Source organism: Crinia signifera, chromosome 1 (genome assembly GCF_055691185.1).
Source record: "Crinia signifera chromosome 1, ASM5569118v1, whole genome shotgun sequence".
NCBI classification, from domain to species: Eukaryota; Metazoa; Chordata; class Amphibia; order Anura; family Myobatrachidae; genus Crinia; species Crinia signifera.
In genome coordinates this window covers 278173636-278194541 of record NC_139217.1, presented here as the reverse complement: position 1 = coordinate 278194541, position 20906 = coordinate 278173636, and the positions used below count along the sequence as shown (strand labels likewise).

The window sequence follows — 20906 nt, the reverse complement described above, 5'->3', positions numbered from 1 at the left end:
ATTTTCATGTAAAATGCCTCAATGCCCGCGATTTGGCCATAGGAATCAATGTTAAATGGGCTACAGAGCCCAAATAGGCACAATTAACCCTTAAATGTCCCCCCACATTTTTAACGCCACCCCACGATCCACGCCAACCCGAAGCGTGGCGAGCGCAGCGAGCCCGCGAGGGGCGGCGGTACGCGTCCTCCGACCTTTTCATGCCCTACTATCCACTAGGGCGTGGAGTGAGAATAGAATAGTGTGGCGAGCGCAGCGAGCCACCGAGCCCGAAGCGTGGCGAGCGCAGCGAGCCCCGCGAGGGGACGCGGATACCTTCACAGGTAGACGCGTCCCCTCGCGGGCTTCACAGGTGTCTGCGTCGCCACGGACACCTGTGAAGCCCGCGAGGGGACGCGTATAACTGTGAAGGTATCCGCGTCCCCTCGCGGGGCTCGCTGCGCTCGCCACGCTTCGGGCTCGGTGGCTCGCTGCGCTCGCCACACTATTCTATTCTCACTCCACGCCCTAGTGCAGTGATTTTCAACCTTTTTCAGGTCGCAGCACACCAGACAAGACTTCAAAATTGCCAAGGCACACCAACATTTTTTAATCAGATATTCCAGATATTTTGCATACCATAATGCCAGTTACATGTTATATCACACACATTAATGGCCATTACAAGTTATGCCACACATCCTGATGCCAATTACAAGCTATGCCATATACCGCAATGGCCATTACACATTATGCCAGGACTCAACAAATTTCTTGCAAACGAGGGATAATATGGACAGTGCGCGCCGAAGGCGCGCGCCAAATTTTTTAACATAATGCCAACACACCGCACACCCATTATATAGTATACCACATGCCATAATGGCCATTACATGTTATGCCACACACCGTAATGCCCATTGCACATTTTAGTGAACTTTGTAATTCCGATTACACATAAGCCCACACATGATGCCCATGACATACTATGTAACACTCCGCAATGCCCATGACATACTATATAACACTCCGCAATGCCCATGACATACTATATAACACACCGCAATGCCCATGACATACTATATAACACACCATACACATTTGACACATAAGTGCCACTTACCTACATGCTCAATGCCAGGGGCTTCATGCTCGATGCCAAGGTGGACTGAATTTGCTCGTTGCCAAGGGGGACAGAACTGTGCAGTGGCCCACTCCTGGCTCCCGTCCGCTATTTGCAATTCAATGCACCGCCAGTAGTGTGCAGCAGGGAGGGAGGGTGGGAGCAGTAGGGTGGGAGGGTATCTGCAGTGGGGTGGGAGGGTGGCTGGGAGGGTATCTGCAGTGGGCTGGGAGGGTATCTGCAGTGGGGTGGAAGGGTGGCTGGGAGGGTATCTGCAGTGGGGTGGAAGGGTATCTGCAGTGGGGTGGAAGGGTGGCTGGGTGAGTGCAGGAGGGTGGGAGAGTGGGTGGGAGTACACCATACTAAGTTAGCCAGCCGATGGTTAGCCGGCCCGCTCACCTCACTCCCCCCCACCTCCTCCTCCCAGTGTGCGTCCGTGTGCAAACCCCCCTCCTGCCTGTGCTTACACGCCGACGACCCCTCCCCCCTGTCAGTGTGCGTCCAGTGTGCCGCTCACGGCTCCCCCGCTATGTACGGGGGAGAGAGACGTGCTGTGCTGATATGTAATATTCATATCTCCCGCTGCTGGACCACTAGCCAATGGGCGCTCGCGGTCCAGCAGCCACCAGTTGATTGGCTGCTGGACCGCAAGCGCCCATTGGCTAGTGGTCCAGCGGGATATATGATTATAGCATAGCAGCCCAGCACGTCTCTCGAGTCCCGGACAGTGCACAGCGGGGGAGCCGTGAGCGGGCGGGCAGTGCGCACATGGACGCACATTGACAGGGGGGGCGGATGATGCCGAGCCGCCTGCCCGTCCCCCCTGTCAAAGTGAAACTACGCTGGTGTGTCGCCGTGACCCGAGGCATGGCGGCACACCTGTCAGCTGGCCGCGGCACACTAGTGTGCCGCGGCACACCGGTTGAAAATCACTGCCCTAGTGGATAGTAGGGCATGAAAAGGTCGGAGGACGCGTACCGCCGCCCCTCGCGGGCTCGCTGCGCTCGCCACGCTTCGGGTTGGCGTGGATCGTGGGGTGGCGTTAAAAATTTGGGGGGACATTTAAGGGTTAATTGTGCTTATTTGGGCTCTGTGGCCCATTTAACATTGATTCCTATGGCCAAATCGGGTCCATTGAGGCATTTAACAGTAAAATCGTGTCCATCGGGCCTTTTAACATTGATTCCTATGGCAAATCGGGAGCATCGCGTCGCGGGCATCGCGGGTACATTAATGGCCGGCCGCGACGCGACCGACACGATTTCCATGTTTAACATGGGTTTCAATGGGAAATCGCGGGCATCGCGTCGGTCGCGTCGCGGCCAGACATAAATGTACCCGCGATCACCACGACGGGCGCCCATCTAAGTAAAGAGTACCTATTATTTATACCGTATTCCATGTAACCTGCAGCAGTAATGTTTTTTACCATTTTGATTCTCCAATTTGGGTGTGGTATAGCTCAGACAATATCTATGTTGACAGTCATTTGGTTGACAGAAAAGCTCAACATTCACAAGGTCGGTCCTGACAAAAGGTTGACATAAGTAAAAGGTCCACATGAAATGGTCAGCATGAGTTTTTGACTTTTTTTGGTGTCAATGTCGACATCTGAGCATGTGGACCCCCAATCAATGTACCACTTCGCTCACCAGGTTAGCTCTGCTACCACTGTGCTCAGCCCATTATACCATTCCCAAATTGCAGTCCACATGGACAAAGTTAAAGAAAAAAATCCCCAAATACTTATGCTGACCTTTTCATGTGTCAACTTTTTGCTTGTGTTGACGTTTGTCAATGTTGATCTTGTGCATGTCAACCTTTTGCTGAACTACTGAGTGTGGACCTGGAGATTGTCTGTAAGCCATCCAGATATGCTTGAATCAGAGCTGACTGTTGACCTAGGCTGCAGTGCTGACCAAGTGGTGTAGGGGGGAATCACACAGGACATATATACATGCATGTTATCATGCATGTAATATAAGTGGTGGATCGATCCCCTGGGCATCACCAGTGCTGAGAATCAGCATAGTCTATTGCAATGTTTAAGCCTTGCCCCCGGCCAACAGGAGTCCAAGGGGTGGGCTTAACATAACACTGGTTTATGCTGATTACAAACAGCATCGACGATCTCTGGGGAATCGATCCAGCACATATATTTAATTACATGCATAACATCAGGGCCGGATTATAATGGGGGCACAAGGGGTCAGTGCCCCTGGGCCCCCCTCTAGCTAGGGGCCCCCTGTGGTTAGCATGTATTTTAAAAAATATATATATTATTATTATTATTTTTTTTCGCTAAAGGTTTTGTGCATGGGAGTGGGGTAGTGCTGCAGCTTCACCTATCTGCCAATGTGACAATGATTAATGGTGCTGAGCATTGGGAGCCAAGTGTGCAGTGCATTACTGGGAGTTGACTAAGTCCCATGACACTTTCCACCAGAGGGCAGAGGCTGAGACGTTTGTGCTGAGCTCTGATTGGTGGAGCTCATTACATGCTTCTCAGGCCCATGGATAACAGCAGCAGCAGCCTAGTCATGGGAGGGTTTTTAATCAGAGGCAGCACTGGGACTGTGAGGTCTCCTACAGAGTAAGGTGCAGAGGGACAAACACAGGCTTTTCATGTGGTATGTATGTATGTATGTATGTATGTGTGTGTGTATGTATGTGTGTATGTATGTGTGTGTGTGTGTGTGTGTGTGTGTGTGTGTGTGTGTGTGTGTGTGTGTGTGTGTATATATATATATATATATATATATATATATATATATACACATAATGGGAATTGGCTGGCACTCCTAATCCAAATGATAGTAATACCCCTGGTGCCCCTCCAAGACAGCAAAAATAGCAATCGGAATATGCAGGCAAAAAACGGATGGCACTCAGCAGGATTTTCGTCAGAAATAAGAGACCACACTTTGGGTTAACTCTGCCAACGCTTCAAATCTAATTAATAGATTTTTCGAAAAATCTATTTATTAGATTTGAAACGTTGGCAGAGTTAAACCAAAGTGTGGTCTCTTATTTCTGATGAAAATCCTGCTGAGTGCCATCCGTTTTTTGCATGTATATATATATATATATATATATATATATATATATATATATATAGGTACTCTTTACCTAGAACGGCGCCCGCGATCAGAATCGCGGGCGTCGGGGGTAAAAAATCGCGGTAATCGCGGGCATCGCGGGTAAATCGCGGGTACATCAAAATCGGGTACCCGCGATTACCGCGATTTTCCCATAGGGAACAATGTTAAAAAGCCTGATTGATCGCGATTTTACTGTAAAATGCCTCAATGCCCGCGATTTTCCCATAGGAATCAATGTTAAATGGGCTACAGAGCCCAAATAGCCCCAATTAACCCTTAAATGTCCCCCCAATTTTTGTACGCCACCCCACGATCCACGCCAACCCGAAGCGTGGCGAGCGCAGCGAGCCCGCGAGGGGCGGCGGTACGCGTCCTCCGACCTTTTCATGCCCTACTATCCACGTCGGCGTGGAGTTGAGAATAGAATAGTGTGGCGAGCGCAGCGAGCCACCGAGCCCGAAGCGTGGCGAGCGCAGCGAGCCCCGCGCGGGGACGCGGATACCTTCACAGGTAAACGCGTCCCTTCGCGGGCTTCACAGGTGTCCGCGTCGCCACGGACACCTGTGAAGTCCGCGAGGGGACGCGTATAACTGTGAAGGTATCCGCGTCCCCTCGCGGGGCTCGCTGCGCTCGCCACGCTTCGGGCTCGGTGGCTCGCTGCGCTCGCCACACTATTCTATTCTCAACTCCACGCCGACGTGGATAGTAGGGCATGAAAAGGTTGGAGGACGCGTACCGCCGCCCCTCGCGGGCTCGCTGCGCTCGCCACGCTTCGGGTTGGCGTGGATCGTGGGGTGGCGTACAAAAATTTGGGGGACATTTAAGGGTTAATTGGGGCTATTTGGGCTCTGTAGCCCATTTAACATTGATTCCTATGGGAAAATCGCGGGCATTGAGGCATTGAATGCAAAATCGCGGTCAATTAGGCTTTTTAACATTGTTCCCTATGGGAAAATCGCGGTGATCGCGGGCATCGCGTCGCGGCCGTTTATGTGCTGCCCGCGATGTCGCGATCACCGCGATGGGCGCCGTTCTAGGTAAAGAGTACCTATATATATATATACTCTCCAAAAAGAATGAGTATATTGGCTGTACATATTGCCTGCAGGAAGGCAAGATATCCCCACGGGGGGGGGATATCTATATATCCCCTGAAGTTACCCATTGACCAAGTTTATACTGCCTTTACTCTGTGTTTTGACAGTGTAATATTCCCCCATGCAGTTTGCGGCCAGTAATGACAAGTGCAAGGGGGCCCCCCTGTCTAAAGTGCCCCGGGCCCCCCGAAGGCTTAATCTGGCACTGCATAACATGCATGTATAATGTACCCTGTGATCCATCTCTGCACTACTTGGTCAGCGATGCAACCCAGGAGCTGCAGCTGCCTCTATTTCAGTACACATTGTTTTCAAGATTTGAGAGTAGACAAAGACATGATGATAACAATAATAATAACAATATTAATGTTAATTATATAGCACTTTACTGCCAAAATGACTTAAAGTGCTTTACATTTGCCTTTACAGCACACAAAACATAACAAGCTTAACAGTGGATATAAGTGAAATGCTTCAGTCGGGGCCTCTCGCACTGTGCGGGGAAGCGAGTTCCATAGAGTCAGAGACACAAAGCTGAAAGCTCTACCCCCGGATGAGTTCAGGCAGATTCAAGGTATTGTTAATAGACCATCATCTGCAGATCACAGTAACTGAGAGAGGCAGTAAGGAATCAGAAGCTGCTTCAAGTACCTTGGGCTCTGATCATGAAGGGCTTTTAAAGTCAGTAAGCCAATCTTAAAAGAAGCTTGCCATCTTACAGGCAGCCAGGGAAGATAGTAAAGAATGGGTGTAATGTGGCTGGAGCGGGGCTGGTTGGTTAATAGCATGGCAGCTACATTTTGTTCAATCTGCTAGCGGTCCAATCATGGGAGCCCAAGGTAGAGGGCATTGCAGTAGTCTAGGCGTGATGATACAAATGCATGTAGGACTGTAGACAGATCTGGTGGAATTGCTGTAAGCGCTTGATTCTGGCCATGTTCCGTAGATGAAAGAATGCAGATTTACTTGTGGCTGATATCTGATGATTAAGTGTCAAGCCACCATCCAGCACAACGTCAAGATTCTGCACATGTTCAGTGTATTTTAATATTGAAGCCCCAAATGTAAGTCCTTAAAGGACTATGCTGCAGTCTTGTCCTGGGATTTATCATAAGGACCTCTGTGTTATCAGGCTTCAGCAGCAGCCAGCTGGAACTCATCCAATCTTGGAGCTCAGCTTAACACTCATTTGGGTTGTTATTGGGTGCTCAATACCTGGAGCAAAAGACAGGTACAGTTGTGTGTCATCTGGGGGTAGACCAGGCCATGGCGTCTGATTGTGTTACCCAGTGGTATCATGTATACAGCAAAAAGCATGGGAGATAGTATAGTATATAGTATAGAACCACATGGCAGTGGTATTGATGATGATGATGATGATGATGATGAGTAAAATCAAGAAGAAACTCTCTGTGACCTGCCAGTGAGAAAAGATTCAACCAAGGTAACGCCCACCAAAGTAACGCCCCCCTAAGGTAACGCCCACTTTTCAGATATGAGAGTCCCTATTTATACATTATCAATGTTGGTAGGTACTGTTGCCTTCAGAGAATAATATTTTACAAGCATATGCATTGCAACAAAGTCATTCCAGCAGAACTGTAGTCAGTGCATAAAGAAGATAGCCATACACACAGGTTGACAGTAATTACTTTCCGCTTGTTTTTACAAGACAAGCAATAATGGTTCCATTATTATGTTTTGAATAGATTTGTGGAATTCAGCGCATGTAAACTATGTAATATTGTCTATATATCTCATCTACTGTGCAATATTCTTTGCTACATTCATTTCACTTTTTTTACTGCAGTGCCTAAAGTATCATTCATAACAAATGCAATCACCAGCTTCTAAACCAAAAGCACCATTACTACATTTATGACTAGCGAAAAATGTAAAATGTTGCAACTGAATTCCCCACCTCTTAGAAGACTTAATAATACACAAGTGGCTCTTCCACAGTGCTCACTCCCACAAACATCTGCTTGAATCACTTATACAGACATATTATACTAGTCATTTAACGTCAGATTCTCTTTCTCAATGCTGCTTCAGATGTTATCCTGAAGTATGACCACTCTGTGATCCCTCTGATTGTCAGCATAAGAAATGTAGGAAACAGGATGCACCCATTTACAAACCTCCCCCCCTATATAAAGCATAGTATGTTCAGATACCAAAATAGCTAAATAAGTGTAATTATTAATAAGTAGCTGTCAACTGTTGTTTTTTTTTTTGTTTGTTTCATTTTTACGCTGACCCTTTGTCATAGCTTTTGCTTGTAAGATAACATGTTATGCGGAAGAAAAATGTTGTATTGTAAACAGTTTCCTAAATAAATAAATCCAAAAATTCCACGGCTTTCATTGTAAGAAACATAAAACACGTGCTGAGCAGCTATTATTCATGTTACTTATCACACAATTTGTTTGCAATGTGTGGGGTAAATGTCTTGTGCTTCCCAGAAGCAGGAATGCATCCGTTTCAATGTGAAAAACACAATGACTTATTGTATTGTAGCTTTCAAATACATTTTAACCCTTTAAGTGCCAACATCTCTGTGAGAAATGTTCAAAATAAATATATATATTTATGTGTGTGTGTGTGACGCCTTAAGTTATAACGGGTAAATAAACCTGAAACTTTGCAGTCAACAGCTGTATGAGTTGTACTTTTGGGATGGAAGAAGATCAATGATCAGAACATCGCTACTAGCTGTAGCGGCCGATGATTGGCTGAGCTCTCAGCCAATCATCAGCCGCCCGGTCTTTTGATTTCTCACAACTCTCCCGCCACGTCTCCGGCTCTCCTCTCCGCTATTCAGTAGAGACAGCACAGCATGCCTGCCCGGACTTTTAAATATTATTTCTGACTACTCTCCCGCCGCGTCCCCGCTCTCTTGGGAACCCTGCCATTAATTAAATATATCCACCTGCCTATATTGCGTGCCGGAGAGCTTTATTAAAGCAGCAGGGACCCAACGGAAAAAAAAATTAGAAGGAGGGGGGGTTTGGAGCAGGGCAGGCGGCGGTGCCAGCATGCTGGTAGGAGAGGCAGGTGTCAGCATGCCGGCGGGATCGGAGGGGGGGAATAGAGCTTAAAACAAATAAAAATCTGGGGGGGAGAGAGGTGTAGGGAAGCCAGCATCGGCACCATGCTGTCTACTGAAGCCGGTGTCAGCATGCTGATGGCATCGGAGATGAGCTGGAAAAACAGAAAAAATACACAAGCAGACATGCACAGTAAAGAAAGAAGAAGACGATAACCTACAATCGTAAACAAAGCCCAAGAGGTGAGTTAACGATTAACGTTACTATCTAACGACAGCTTCATACATTAGGGTGAAATCTGTCCCTGCTCCTGAGCGTTATGCCAGGAGAAGTGGGAAACGTTAGATTTCACACGTTATGGGGAGATTGATACATCTGCCCCATTGGGCCTTATTCTGATTCACTCGCAAAGCACATTTGGTTTGCTAATAGACAAAACCATGTGCACTACATGTGGGGCAGGTGTAACCAGGGCCTTCGCCACCACTAGGCAGGTCTAGGCATTTGCCTAGGGCGCCGGCCACTGGAGGGCGTACTGAGCCGCAGAGGAGAGCAAAAATAAAAAGCTGCAGCAGGCCAGGGTACCTAGGATGGAATCCAGCAGGGAGCAGGTGAGTTGTATGTGCCCCCTACCCCCCCCCCGCCCCCACCGGGATCAGCATTAAACCCTGCAGTCAGCAGCAATCTCCACGACAGGCGCCCGCTGCCCCCATCCCCCCGTGCTGGACAGCAGACAATCCACGCAGCCACCCGCTGATCCCCACTTGGTGATGTCGCAGAGAGGTAACCTGGGGGGAGGGTCCAAACCCCTCCCTGCCGGCATCAGTGTTAAACCCGCTGCCCCCCCCCGCGCTCGCACCCACACCCCCTGGAGCCCCGTGCTGGACAGTCAGAGCAGCAATCTCCGCTGCAGGCGCCCACTGCCCCCATCCCCCCTGTGCTGGACAGACAATCCACGGCAACCTGCGGGGAGCGCCCGCACCCCCCCTCCCTCCAAGTGGAGTGGAGGGTGAGTGGAGGGGAGAGGGAGTCGCACGAGCGGGGGGGTGCCTGGGGCGCTGACAGGGCTGACACCGGCCCTGGGTGTAACATGTGCAGAAAGAGTTAGATTTGGGTGGTGTTTGTACTTCAAACTGATATCTACTGTATATTGCAGTGTATAAAGCCGTATTTTCCCTACTGTAACTCTCTCTGCACATGTTATATCTGCCCCCCTGCAGTACACATAGTTGTGTCCATTATCAAACCAAATGTGCTTTGCGAGTGAACCAGAATTAGGCCCATAGTGTGTAGTAAATGGACAGTAATGTGGACAATGCTCTCCTGATCCCTTAGCTGAAGAGATCTGACATTCCACTGGCATTAATGTAAGCACAAAAACTGTGTGGTGGTAGCTTAAACGAATGGGATTCAATGGCTGAGCAGCTGCAAGCAAGCGCCACTTCACCAAGTTCAATGCCAAGTGTTGGATGGAGTGGATTTTTGACACCCTGGGAATGCAGTATAATTTGGTCTAGCTTTGTCTCTCCCCTCTCCTGCATGCATAGGCGCCAAAACTGTGGGTGCTCCGGGGCCCGAGCACCCATGGAAAGTGAGGAACACCCATGGTACGGACCACGGCAGCGGGGTCCCAGCAGCGGATATGCTATCAGCAGTGGGGGTCCCTGCGGCGGATGGGAACCAATAGCGGGGGGTGATAGTCTGTGGGGGGGGGGGGGGGTTTGGGGGGGTGATAGTCTGTGGGAGCACCCACCGGTAAAAAAGGAAATCGGCGCCCCTGCCTGCATGCACATATGGGTATCACATCCAGCACCAAGGGACATGCTATTCCCTAGGCCCCAACTAGTTTCAGCCCTTACTGAAAAAGGAGATTGCAAGCCAGGTCTTCTCATCCAACATCAGTACCTGTATGTATGTATCTATGTATGTAGTACCCGATGCTTACTGTATGAGTACTTCCATCATCATTAGCGATCAAATGGAAAAGTTTTATTTTATCTATATATAACTAAACAAAAACTTCCACCAAAATAATACTGTAATTAATTAGTTAACTAAAATGTGCAAATTATCAATTGAGTATATACTGTACTAACAGAAACAAAAAAATAAAGGAAAAGTAAAGTAATATATTTTTAATCTTAATGACTTAATTAGTTATATGGTATATTCTGATATATTGACTAAAATAAATCAAGAGTAAAATAATTATGTATAGAGTGAAAGGATTAAGAAGACTATAGAAAGGAAAATAAATAATTAAAAGAACATTTAGATTTAAAAAAAAAAAACTTTACAAAAATGAAGATGTGACTAGCACTGAAAATGAAAATAAGACATTCACTTTCATATCATATAATATTTAAATTCTGACTGAGACATTGAAACTTCACAAATAGCTTACAAATCATTAATTAATGTAACAGGTGTGTGTTATGTTAGGCTGATAGTGATCATGTTGACTCTCATTATGTTTATTATGTCGAAATTTAATATGTCATCATCAGAATGTTGACAGTTTTGCATATTTTAGCCTAATCATAACTAATAATAACTTTAAACCTAAACCTAGAAATAACACAATAATGTTCTCTCAACACTCGGTATTTTAATGTTGACATGATGGATGGGATGTACCAACCTCTTGTGGTACATCCTGCCACACATCGGACTGTTACTTATCGCATATGCGCTCACATATGTGATTAGTAACACAAAGGGCAACTGTCCTCATAAGAACTAACTGGTATTGAGTAAAAACAGGAACAGTCCGGACCCCAGAATGCCGGTCTAGACCAAATTAATACATCAATCCCAGCCACTCTGGATATAGTAGAATGTTTCCCAGTTTTCCACGTATAGGAGGGTAGGGATGTCCCATCCATTAGGGTCTAGCAGTCACTAGGGATAAAGGGAGGGAGAGAGTCCCGCTTTTCCGGGGCCTGGTATGCCTCTTGGCTGCCCTGCACGGAACCGCTTTGCTATCTTCACAGTGGCTAAGAATGCTGCAGGAATTCCGTTTGGTTTGGTGTTCCGGGGTTTAGACGTTTCCAGTTTTTACCCAATCCCTAGCTAACACCATCTTCAGAAGCTAATTGGTAGATACAACTTTAACATTTTCAATGTTTTTGGCACAAAAAAGCCTGTTCTCCATCCAGTGGAAAAATAAAGTCACCCAGCTCCAGTCACCACTTGTCAGTGCAGTGGTCAGATCACCGGAGAAGCTCCGAGAATGTGTATAGTAATCTCTATTTAAAAATAATTTCACTGACGTAGGACAGCAACATTGCATGCTCACTACAAATGAAGACACTGCAGGTGACAGTTGTGTATTGCAATAATAAAGTGGCACATATTTTACAGAGACATGTCAGCAAGGCTCAGCATGCGTACTTTCCAAGACACATAACATACACAAATAAAACTTGCTGGCTTTTCTAGTTTTCTTTTTTCCTGCACTGGAACAGCTCCAAGTGCTTTAAATTGGATAGTTGGGAGATGTGTGTCCCTTCTGTTTATGTAGAAGAATGTCAGCCATATGATTACTCAATGTCAAGAGACTGGAATGCAAGCGCCTCTCATCTCTCAATGAGCAAAGTACAGCTTGTGGGATAGATACCTATCGGAGCAGGTGATGTTCACTGATGGATTTATACACTTGCCTGGCTAATATTTGCTGCAGTCACTCGCTGAATGAGATGTGACATACAGTACTGACTACTTGGTGACCTATCTTTGAAATTCACATGTAAGGTAGACACAAGCATTAGGTCGACAATGGCTAGGTCTACAGTCAAAAGGTCGACATGAGTTTTTCACATTTTTTGTCACAGATTTCGACATAGTCGACATGCACACCATCAAAGTGTACCGCGTCCCCTCGCATGGCTCTCGTCCTCACCATGCTTCGCCACTATTCTATACTTCGGGCATGAGATACCACCTGGCGGTACATGTCGGCTCAAACAAAAGTGAAAAACTCATCAACCTGGCCTGTCAACCTAATGCTTTTGTCCACCTTCCAACCATGTCGACCATACCTGTGTCAACCTATTTCATGTGTTGACGTAAGCCATGCTAATCTTCAGCGATCGACCCAATGCATGTCAACATAATGATCGTATAATGTATCTAGCGCACAATAAAATGAAATTGTGCTAGAGCACTGTATGATAAACTACAGGCAACACAGACATCAATGATACATTTATGGTTAAGGGTTGTATTTCCAAAGAATTACACAGCATTAGCACCGAAAGTGTTATCAGTCCCACATCTATAAATAGGCGGATACGGTCATTAAAGAAAAGTTTATTATGGCCCATTACAAGGGAGTGTTGCTTATTACCATACTTAAAAAAAACTGTATGACATAGGCAGAATCTTGGGCAAGAAAGAAAGTTATGTGAAATGTCATATTGCCCAGAAAAACACATGCGAGACACGTTACGCACACACATATCATGTCTAATAGGTATTTACCCTTTACAAATCACTGCAAGGGATTCTGAAATATGTCACTCAAACTCTGTGTAAGGTTGTCTGAAAATTGACACAGTGAGAGAAGTGATATGTTGTAATGTTCTATCGGCATTTACTCTGACTGTAGCTGGCTTGTAGCTGATACCTGTAACAACAGGTATATGTCTATATAAGAGGTAGAAGAAATCATTGTGTCCATTTAACTTCAGTATGTGGTATACATACCTTCAATACTATAAACAGGTATGAGCAACTGTTAACTAAAAATATTCTGTAGATATGAATTACCACTTAACTGCATATTTATGGTAAAACTTGGCAAATGACACAATAAAATAATACTCATTTTAAATACATGGGAAACAACATACGTGTAAATCTGATTGTCATAGATCAAAATGTGTTGAATGAACTGGGACCTGCACGGGTACCAGACAAACAAGGTGCATGTCATCATAATATAGTACAGCACCAGAAATGTAAGGCTTAACAGTATGAAAAGACAGCAGGCAGATCATTTATAGCCCATCACCAGTCTTACTTGGCATGGAGCACACAGCAGTGTGGAGGTAACCAGAAAGATAATTGGGGTCATCTTGATCCTGGCATGTGGTCCACCTGGTGATGCCATACTGTCCTATCTTGCATCTTGTTCCAAGCAACCTTGAGTGTTTGCTCTCACCCCTAGAGCAGCAGTAACACAGCAGAGAAGTGCTCAGTATAAGTTTCCCCTGTACTTGTAGCTGAGAACAGGTAGACAGCAGTGCATTAGTGTACAGAGCAACACATTATTCCATACAAGCTGCTTCTCTCTTCCCAGCTGCTGACAGACTGTTCATTCCTTGCTAAGGGAATGAGGGAGGAGCTTTCATACAACACACACGCATACACACTTGCAAAAGCACATATTAAAGACACAGAGTAACTCATGCTAAGTTTTACCTAGAAATTTTTATTTATTTTTAGTATTACCTCTGTTCTCTGTAGAGATAAAAGCACTTGACTCTAATGTATTCTCCATTATTTAACCTTAATGCCTGACATCAGCATCTGAGCAGCTTACATATCAATTGTCCGTCTAATATTTAAAAACAATTTTTCAAATGGTTTAAAGAAGTGCTACTGTATGTATCCCTACCCTTCTTGACCAGAAGAACTTGGAATATGTGGCTAACAACCTTTACTGATTGCTCATATGGGAGCAGATTATTTATCTAACAAAGTAACATTGCTAGCCACAGGTACATCAAATTCAACTTCATACATTCTAGTAATGTTATTATGTGTTCTGGATTTGACCCCATTGTGACAGATACCTATTTATTTTTGCAGATAGAGGCAATTATTTGGTGATAATTGGCCATTGCATACAGTCTTTACTATCACTTGCACCAGAGACATTATATAGAAGAATATTGGGGGGGGGGGGGGGGGGGGGGGGCGCAGGCGATGCTTCACCCTTGACCCATTCTAGGTACATCGTTGCTTACAGGTGAAAAATAATAAAATTATAATGCATTGTGAATTGGAAAGAGTCGGGCAGATAATTTCCCCACACCAACTAAATGAACCATGGAGGGCTAGCTTGGGATGGGAGCAGTCAGGATGCCACCACGGCCGGGGAAGGGGGTTTAGGTTTAGCCACTAGTGTGGGGACTTAGGGTTAGGCTGGGGGAAGGGCAGTGTTAGAATGTGGTGAGGGGGGTTTGGATAAGGAATCTAGAAGGGGATTTAGGGTTAGGCTGCAGGCCAGAGGGGGTCTAGTTTTAGGTGGCAGCATGCAGGGATTTGGTTTAGGCACTAGCAGTGATGGTTTGGATCAGGCTGTGTGTGTGTGTGTGGGGGGGGGGGGGTTAGTGTTAGTTATAGAAACACAATCAGGCGCCAAATATTGGAATTAATAATGTTATTCCACCAAAATCGATAATTAAGTCAAAAGACCTATTCTAATTGATAATTTTATCACAACACTATTATAATTAAGGCTACTCCCATCTGCAATACGGAGATTGCCAGATAACTAGAAATAAGAATGATTAGCTATACGCTTCAAATAGCTAATTAACGAGAAATTATCAATTATTGTGTATTTTTTTATATTACTGTGTATTTTTAATGTGTGTTCTTTATTCATTTATTTTTATTAAAAACATATAATTGGTAGTTCCATTGTGTGGCACTCTCTTAATATACCTATAAACTTATAAATTTGAAGTGTATAGCTAATTATTCTTAGGGCGACGCCGGGTGCAGTTTCCGTCACCTCCTCTGGAAGTCAAGCTCAGGGACCGGAAGTTGGACCTGTGGCACGCCGGGCGGGCATCTGGGCACCAGGAGTGGGTGAGAGGATCCCAGGGGGGTAAGTGTGTATTTAAGATGTTGCACAATCACTTATTTGTTATCCTGATGAAGGGGTTACATACCCCAAAATGTTGAGAATAAAATGTTACACCTGCTTTAAATCTGTTTCGTGGGTCCCTGAGTGCCGCCAGCAACAGAGGATTATACATAGTGGTACCCCCACATCCGGAAGGCACCAGGGCAAGAAACCCCATAATGGGGACAGGGAGTGCCGGGGACCAGATTGGCTATATGCAGAAAAGTGGGGTCCCTTGTAGGGGGCTTAAATGCATCGATCAATCCATGAACCAAATCTCCACTATATATTTATATCAGTTAACTTAGTGAGTGCAGAGGCCCTACAATTCCTGTTTAAACAATGTGGTCACAAGCCATAGGGCACCCCAAAACTAGGAAAGGTGAGTGCCGATGTTTAGTGTAAAATATATATATATATATATATATATATATATATATATATAACACTGGAATAACAGGCGGCACTCCAACAGGCTTTCTTGTAAATAATCACAAACTTTTATTCCGGTCCTACGCCGTTACGAGGTGGATACCTCGTCATCAGGGACATAACAATACAAATAAAGTACACACATATATATACCATACATTTTCCCGCCCGCCCACCTCACAGATTAACCCCGTACCTGCCGAGCTGCCGCCGCAGACTTTCCGTCACTATACCCGCCATCACTGTAATCCTCAGGTTCCCCCAGCTCCACGTGAGGACGCCGGTGGAAGTCGCTCTCACCTGACTTCCTTCAGGTCTTACCTCACAGTCAGCTGGTTTCTCCCGGAGCACGTGATCCAGGAAGTGCGTTCTGCTAAGCCGGGTCAGCGTAGTAACAAGGTTCTGGTTACTATGGAAACACATAAACAAGTGAACAATATTAAAATACACTCAAATCAAGGAATGAATCTACTGCACTAATCCGGCTGATGGTTGATTTAATTATGCACATAAAGATAACGATTATAAGAAAATATACTAAGCAGTTTAAGCAACATAAATAAAGCAAAACAGGTAGGATAATTACATGCAGAATAATATCATAAGAAACACTGGAGCCCCAGTGTTTCATTTAACCCCCTAGGAGCAAGAGTTTTTAGCCTAAAAATCCAATGACTCTCTTTTTGCATGAGAATCCTATTTCTGTTTCCTCCTCTCAATGATGGCGGCACATGATCAATCAGCATTGTTCTTATGCTTGCAATACTATGTTTAAACTGTAAACATAGTATGTAACATTAACATTGTCATATACACATTGACCTGTCCGTGTGGGCTGAACTATGTTTGGAAAACCCAGCGCACCTTCCGGGAGCGCATGGCCCAACATAGGTCAGCAATCCATCAGGCACAGGACAAGGGTCATTCAGACCAACCGGTGGCGCGGCATGTTTTCAGTTTAAACATAGTATTGCAAGCATAAGAACAATGCTGATTGATCATGTGCCGCCATCATTGAGAGGAGGAAACAGAAAAAGGATTCTCATGCAAAAAGAGAGTCATTGGATTTTTAGGCTAAAAACTCTTGCTCCTTGATAAAGGGGTTGTACCCCAAAACAGCCCGTCAAGGCTGCAATAAAATCTTTATACATTATGCTGCAGTGACGTGCAAGTTCTGGTTGAAGGACCCTGCTTTATATATATATATATATATATTTATATATATATATATATATAGAATACTCACGCTGCCCAGTTAGCAGCAACAGCAGCACACGGTCATCCAATAAAGAAGTATAGCAGGAGTCAGCAACGTTTCGATTTTATTTATAAAATCGTCATCATATAAATAAAATCGAAACGTTGCTGACTCCTGCTATACTTCTTTATTGGATGACCGTGTGCTGCTGTTGCTGCTAACTGGGCAGCGTGAGTATTCTATATACAAGCCTCTTGCAAGGCTGACAGCGGGCACCGGACTTTTTTGCCCTTGTACCCTGGATGTGCCTTGCCCTTTGGACTATTATATATATATATATATATATAGACAGGGATGGTGCGGCACTCATGGCGTAGTAAAGACACTCTTACAAGAGATGTGGTCAACGTTTCAATTTTTATAAAATTGTCATCAGGATATATATATGGGGCTACACAAACCAAATGTACCCACAATAGTGTTACAAGGCACCTTCTGGTGTTGAATGGTGATTCCTGTCTCTCCTCACTCCATATATCCATAAACAAGATAAATACTTTTTACTTAAAACATTTATTAAAAAATAACTTTAAAACAGATTTTCCATGTCAAATTCTTATCAAAGATGTTTTTTCTTCTCATGATTATGGATGATACATGTACGTTGCATTGCGTTTCGTCCTGTTATGAGACTACATCAGGGGTGTAAATGTTTTATACAAATCTATAAAAATAGAACACAATGGTAAGTATTCATAAACGGATAGACAACTCATATATATATACACATATCCATACAATGGACTTTGTTAATAATGATGGGGAACAAACAAATAAACTACATTTACTACATTTACCAATAATTTAAGGATAATCGTTTTCATATAACCTTGAGGATGGTCAACCTTTTTACCTTCTTTTATAAGTTATAGTGGTATAGGTAGAAAATATAAGTTATACAGGTTGAGTATAATTTACCTGAATATCCGTTATCCGAATTATTTCGAAATCCATACATTTCAGAAAGTAAAAAATATATAATTTTTTTCGAAAAACTTACTGGGGACATTTGTAACAGCACTACTGATGACATGATATGTAACTGGCACTATATATGTGCAAGGAAATGATTGCTTGGCATTCAAATTCAGTGCCTGACATAGTACACACACCTTTTTTCATGTTTTCAAACCTTGTTTTTTGAACAAATAAAATATATTTGTGTGTATTTCATGTGGTTGATGTGTTTATACAGCATAAATGCAAGATACTTCCAAATACATCATTGAAATATTAAAATATTCCGAAATACAGAATAATCCGTTATCCAAAATTCTCATGGTTCTGAGCATTTTGGATAAGGGATACTCAACCTGTAGTAGTATAGGTAGAAAATATACACTTTACCTTTAATAGGCTTTACAAGGATTCTACTAGTGATACTGAGTAGGCCTTCTTAATTAACTTTAAGATATTAATTTACCCTATAATTATACAATATACTTAAATGTGTGTACAATGATATTTGGATTAGAGATGTGCACCGGCCACTTTTCGGGTTTTGTGTTTTGTGTTTTGGGTTCTGATTACCATAAGGTTTTGGGTTCTAATGGGTTTTGCCAAAACACCTCCTACGTGTTTTGTGTTTGGATTTCTTGTGTTTTGTGTTCTGATTTTTTTTTGCTCCTACGCTATAGTAACCTCAATAACATTCATTTCCACTCATTTCCAGTCTATTCTGAACACCTCACACCTCACAATGGCCCTTATTCTGGTTGGTGCGGTCAGAGCCGCACACGGGGCTCCGACCGCACAAACCAAGGGCCGCCCACCCGACGGATCGCCACGGCCGTCCGTACACGGACGGCTGGCGATCCGCACAAAAATGGTGGAGGCTACGCCTCCACCATGGTGGGAGCTGCCCCCTGCCTTCGATGGTCGACGACCATCGAAGGCAGGCCCGCACGCCGCGGCAGCTCCCGCAAGCTCAGACCACACGGACAATCGTCCGTGTGGGAGCTTGAAAGGGGGCTGAAAGCTGACATCCGGCGACGTCAGCTTTCCGCCCCCATGTCATGGTAATGAGGGCGTCATGCCCTCATTACCATGCACACGCCCCGCGTTTGCATGGGAACGCCCATGAAACGCGGGGCGTACACATAGGGTAATGAGGGGCTGAAGCCCCTCACGCCCCTATACGCCCCCTTTGCGGCGGACGAAATCCGTCTGCGGCGAAGGGGGCTGCACATGCGCAGAATGACCTCTGCGCATGTGCAGAACTAAAACATCGGCGGTACGGCCGCACGCGGGCCGTACCGTCCGATTTAGAATAAGGGCCAATATTGTCTTTAGGGCAAAAGGTTGCACCGAGGTAGCTGGATAACTATGCTAAGCCACACAAGTGTGCGGCACAAACACGTGGCTCATGTAAGAGTGGCACTGCAGCGGTAGATACGGCAGTACTAGGCACCAGACAGGTAGATACGGCAGTACTAGGCACCAGACAGGTAGATAAGGCAGTGCTAGGCACAAGACAGGTAGATACGTCAGCAATACTAGTATATGTGCACCAGCAGAATTTATAATAATTAATTGTATTACTAGGTACTGCTTGGCACTCAGTGGCACACGTCAGTGCACCAGCAGCATGGAATTATTTTTTAAAGTCCCATGCAGCACAAGTATTATTTTTAAATTAAATTATATATAGCAGCCTAGTATGTAGTTGTACTACTAGGTAGGTACACTTAGGCAGCAACACTGCCAGTGGCAACAGTGGACTGAGTAAATAATACTGGCAAACTCTATTCACAGTATTCAGTGCAGACAGCACCAGTGGACTATATATAAATCAATTAATTAAGTATAAATAATATAGCAGCCTAGTAGGTAAAGAAAATAAACTACTAGGTAGGTAGGCAGTAGCACTGCCAGTGGTCAACACAAAAGGAAGTTACACATCACCAGTAGCTTTATGCAGTGCACCATCAGAATTTATAATAATTAATTTTATTATATTAGGTACTGCTTGGCAGTGGCACTCAGTGGCACTCAGTGGCACACGTCAGTGCACCAGCTGCATGGAATTATTTTTTACAGTTCCACACAGCACAAGTATTATTATTTTTAAATTAGATATAGCTGTCTAGTATGTACTAGGTAGATACACTAGGTAGGCAGTATCACTGCCAGTGGCAACAGTGGACTGAGTAACTAAATAATACTGGCAGATTCAGTGCAGGCAGCACCAGTGGACTATATATATATATATATATATATATATATATATATATATATATATATATATATATATATATAATATAATTAATTATTCATATAATATATATTACAGCACAGGTAGGCCCCAGCACAAAGGAAACAGTAGTACTACAGGTACACAGTTAGACTGTCCTCCTTGCTAGGGAGAGCCCACCCTAAGCAGAGAGGAGAACAGAGTACACAGCAGCACTGAGGTAGACAGCCCCAGCGAATAAAATAATTACAGCACAGCACACCAGAGGTAGACCGCACAGAGGAGACAGTAGTACTACAAGTACACAGTTAGACTACACAGCAGCACTGAGAGACAGCCCCAGTGAATAAAAAATATAGCGTTTAAGGTCAAGCTCAAGTTTAAGCCCCAGCAGCAGCACCAACACACCCTCTCCTAACCCACTACTAGACTGGAGTGAAGATGGCGGGCGCAGCAGCCGCTATTTAAAGCCTCGCGAAATCCGGCGCAGGGAGATGACGTTCTGAACACGCAGACGGAACCGAGTCAGGCGGGAATCTCCGAGCGCTGCTTGGAACCGGGCTCAGAAGGGTGACATCCGTGGGGGCTCGGATCTCTGGAATCCGAGTCTGCACATCTCTAATTTGGATGTACTGTATCCATCAAAAAATTTTACATTCTTTAGTTTTTACCTGTAACAGTAGGGCTTGGAGCCAAAAGAGTATTTTCCTTATTAGTCCTTCTCAATATAGATTCCTAATACGCACCTAATGAATTCATACTGTGCATTAAAACATTTTATATTTATACATAAAGTTTGTTATATTATTACTTT

General features: G+C 44.6%; 1 protein-coding gene across 1 annotated transcript in view; it reads right to left on the bottom strand.

Moving 5' to 3' along the window:
- ADAMTSL1 (ADAMTS like 1) overlaps positions 1-13647 on the bottom strand; it is an 852460-nt gene extending 838813 nt beyond the window's left edge. The window contains exon 1 of the mRNA XM_083184471.1: positions 13374-13647. Within this exon, the coding sequence (XP_083040597.1) occupies positions 13374-13463 (90 nt within the window). The 5' untranslated portion in view covers positions 13464-13647. The remainder of the gene's footprint in view (positions 1-13373) is intronic.
- Between the last annotated feature and the right edge of the window lie 7259 nt (positions 13648-20906).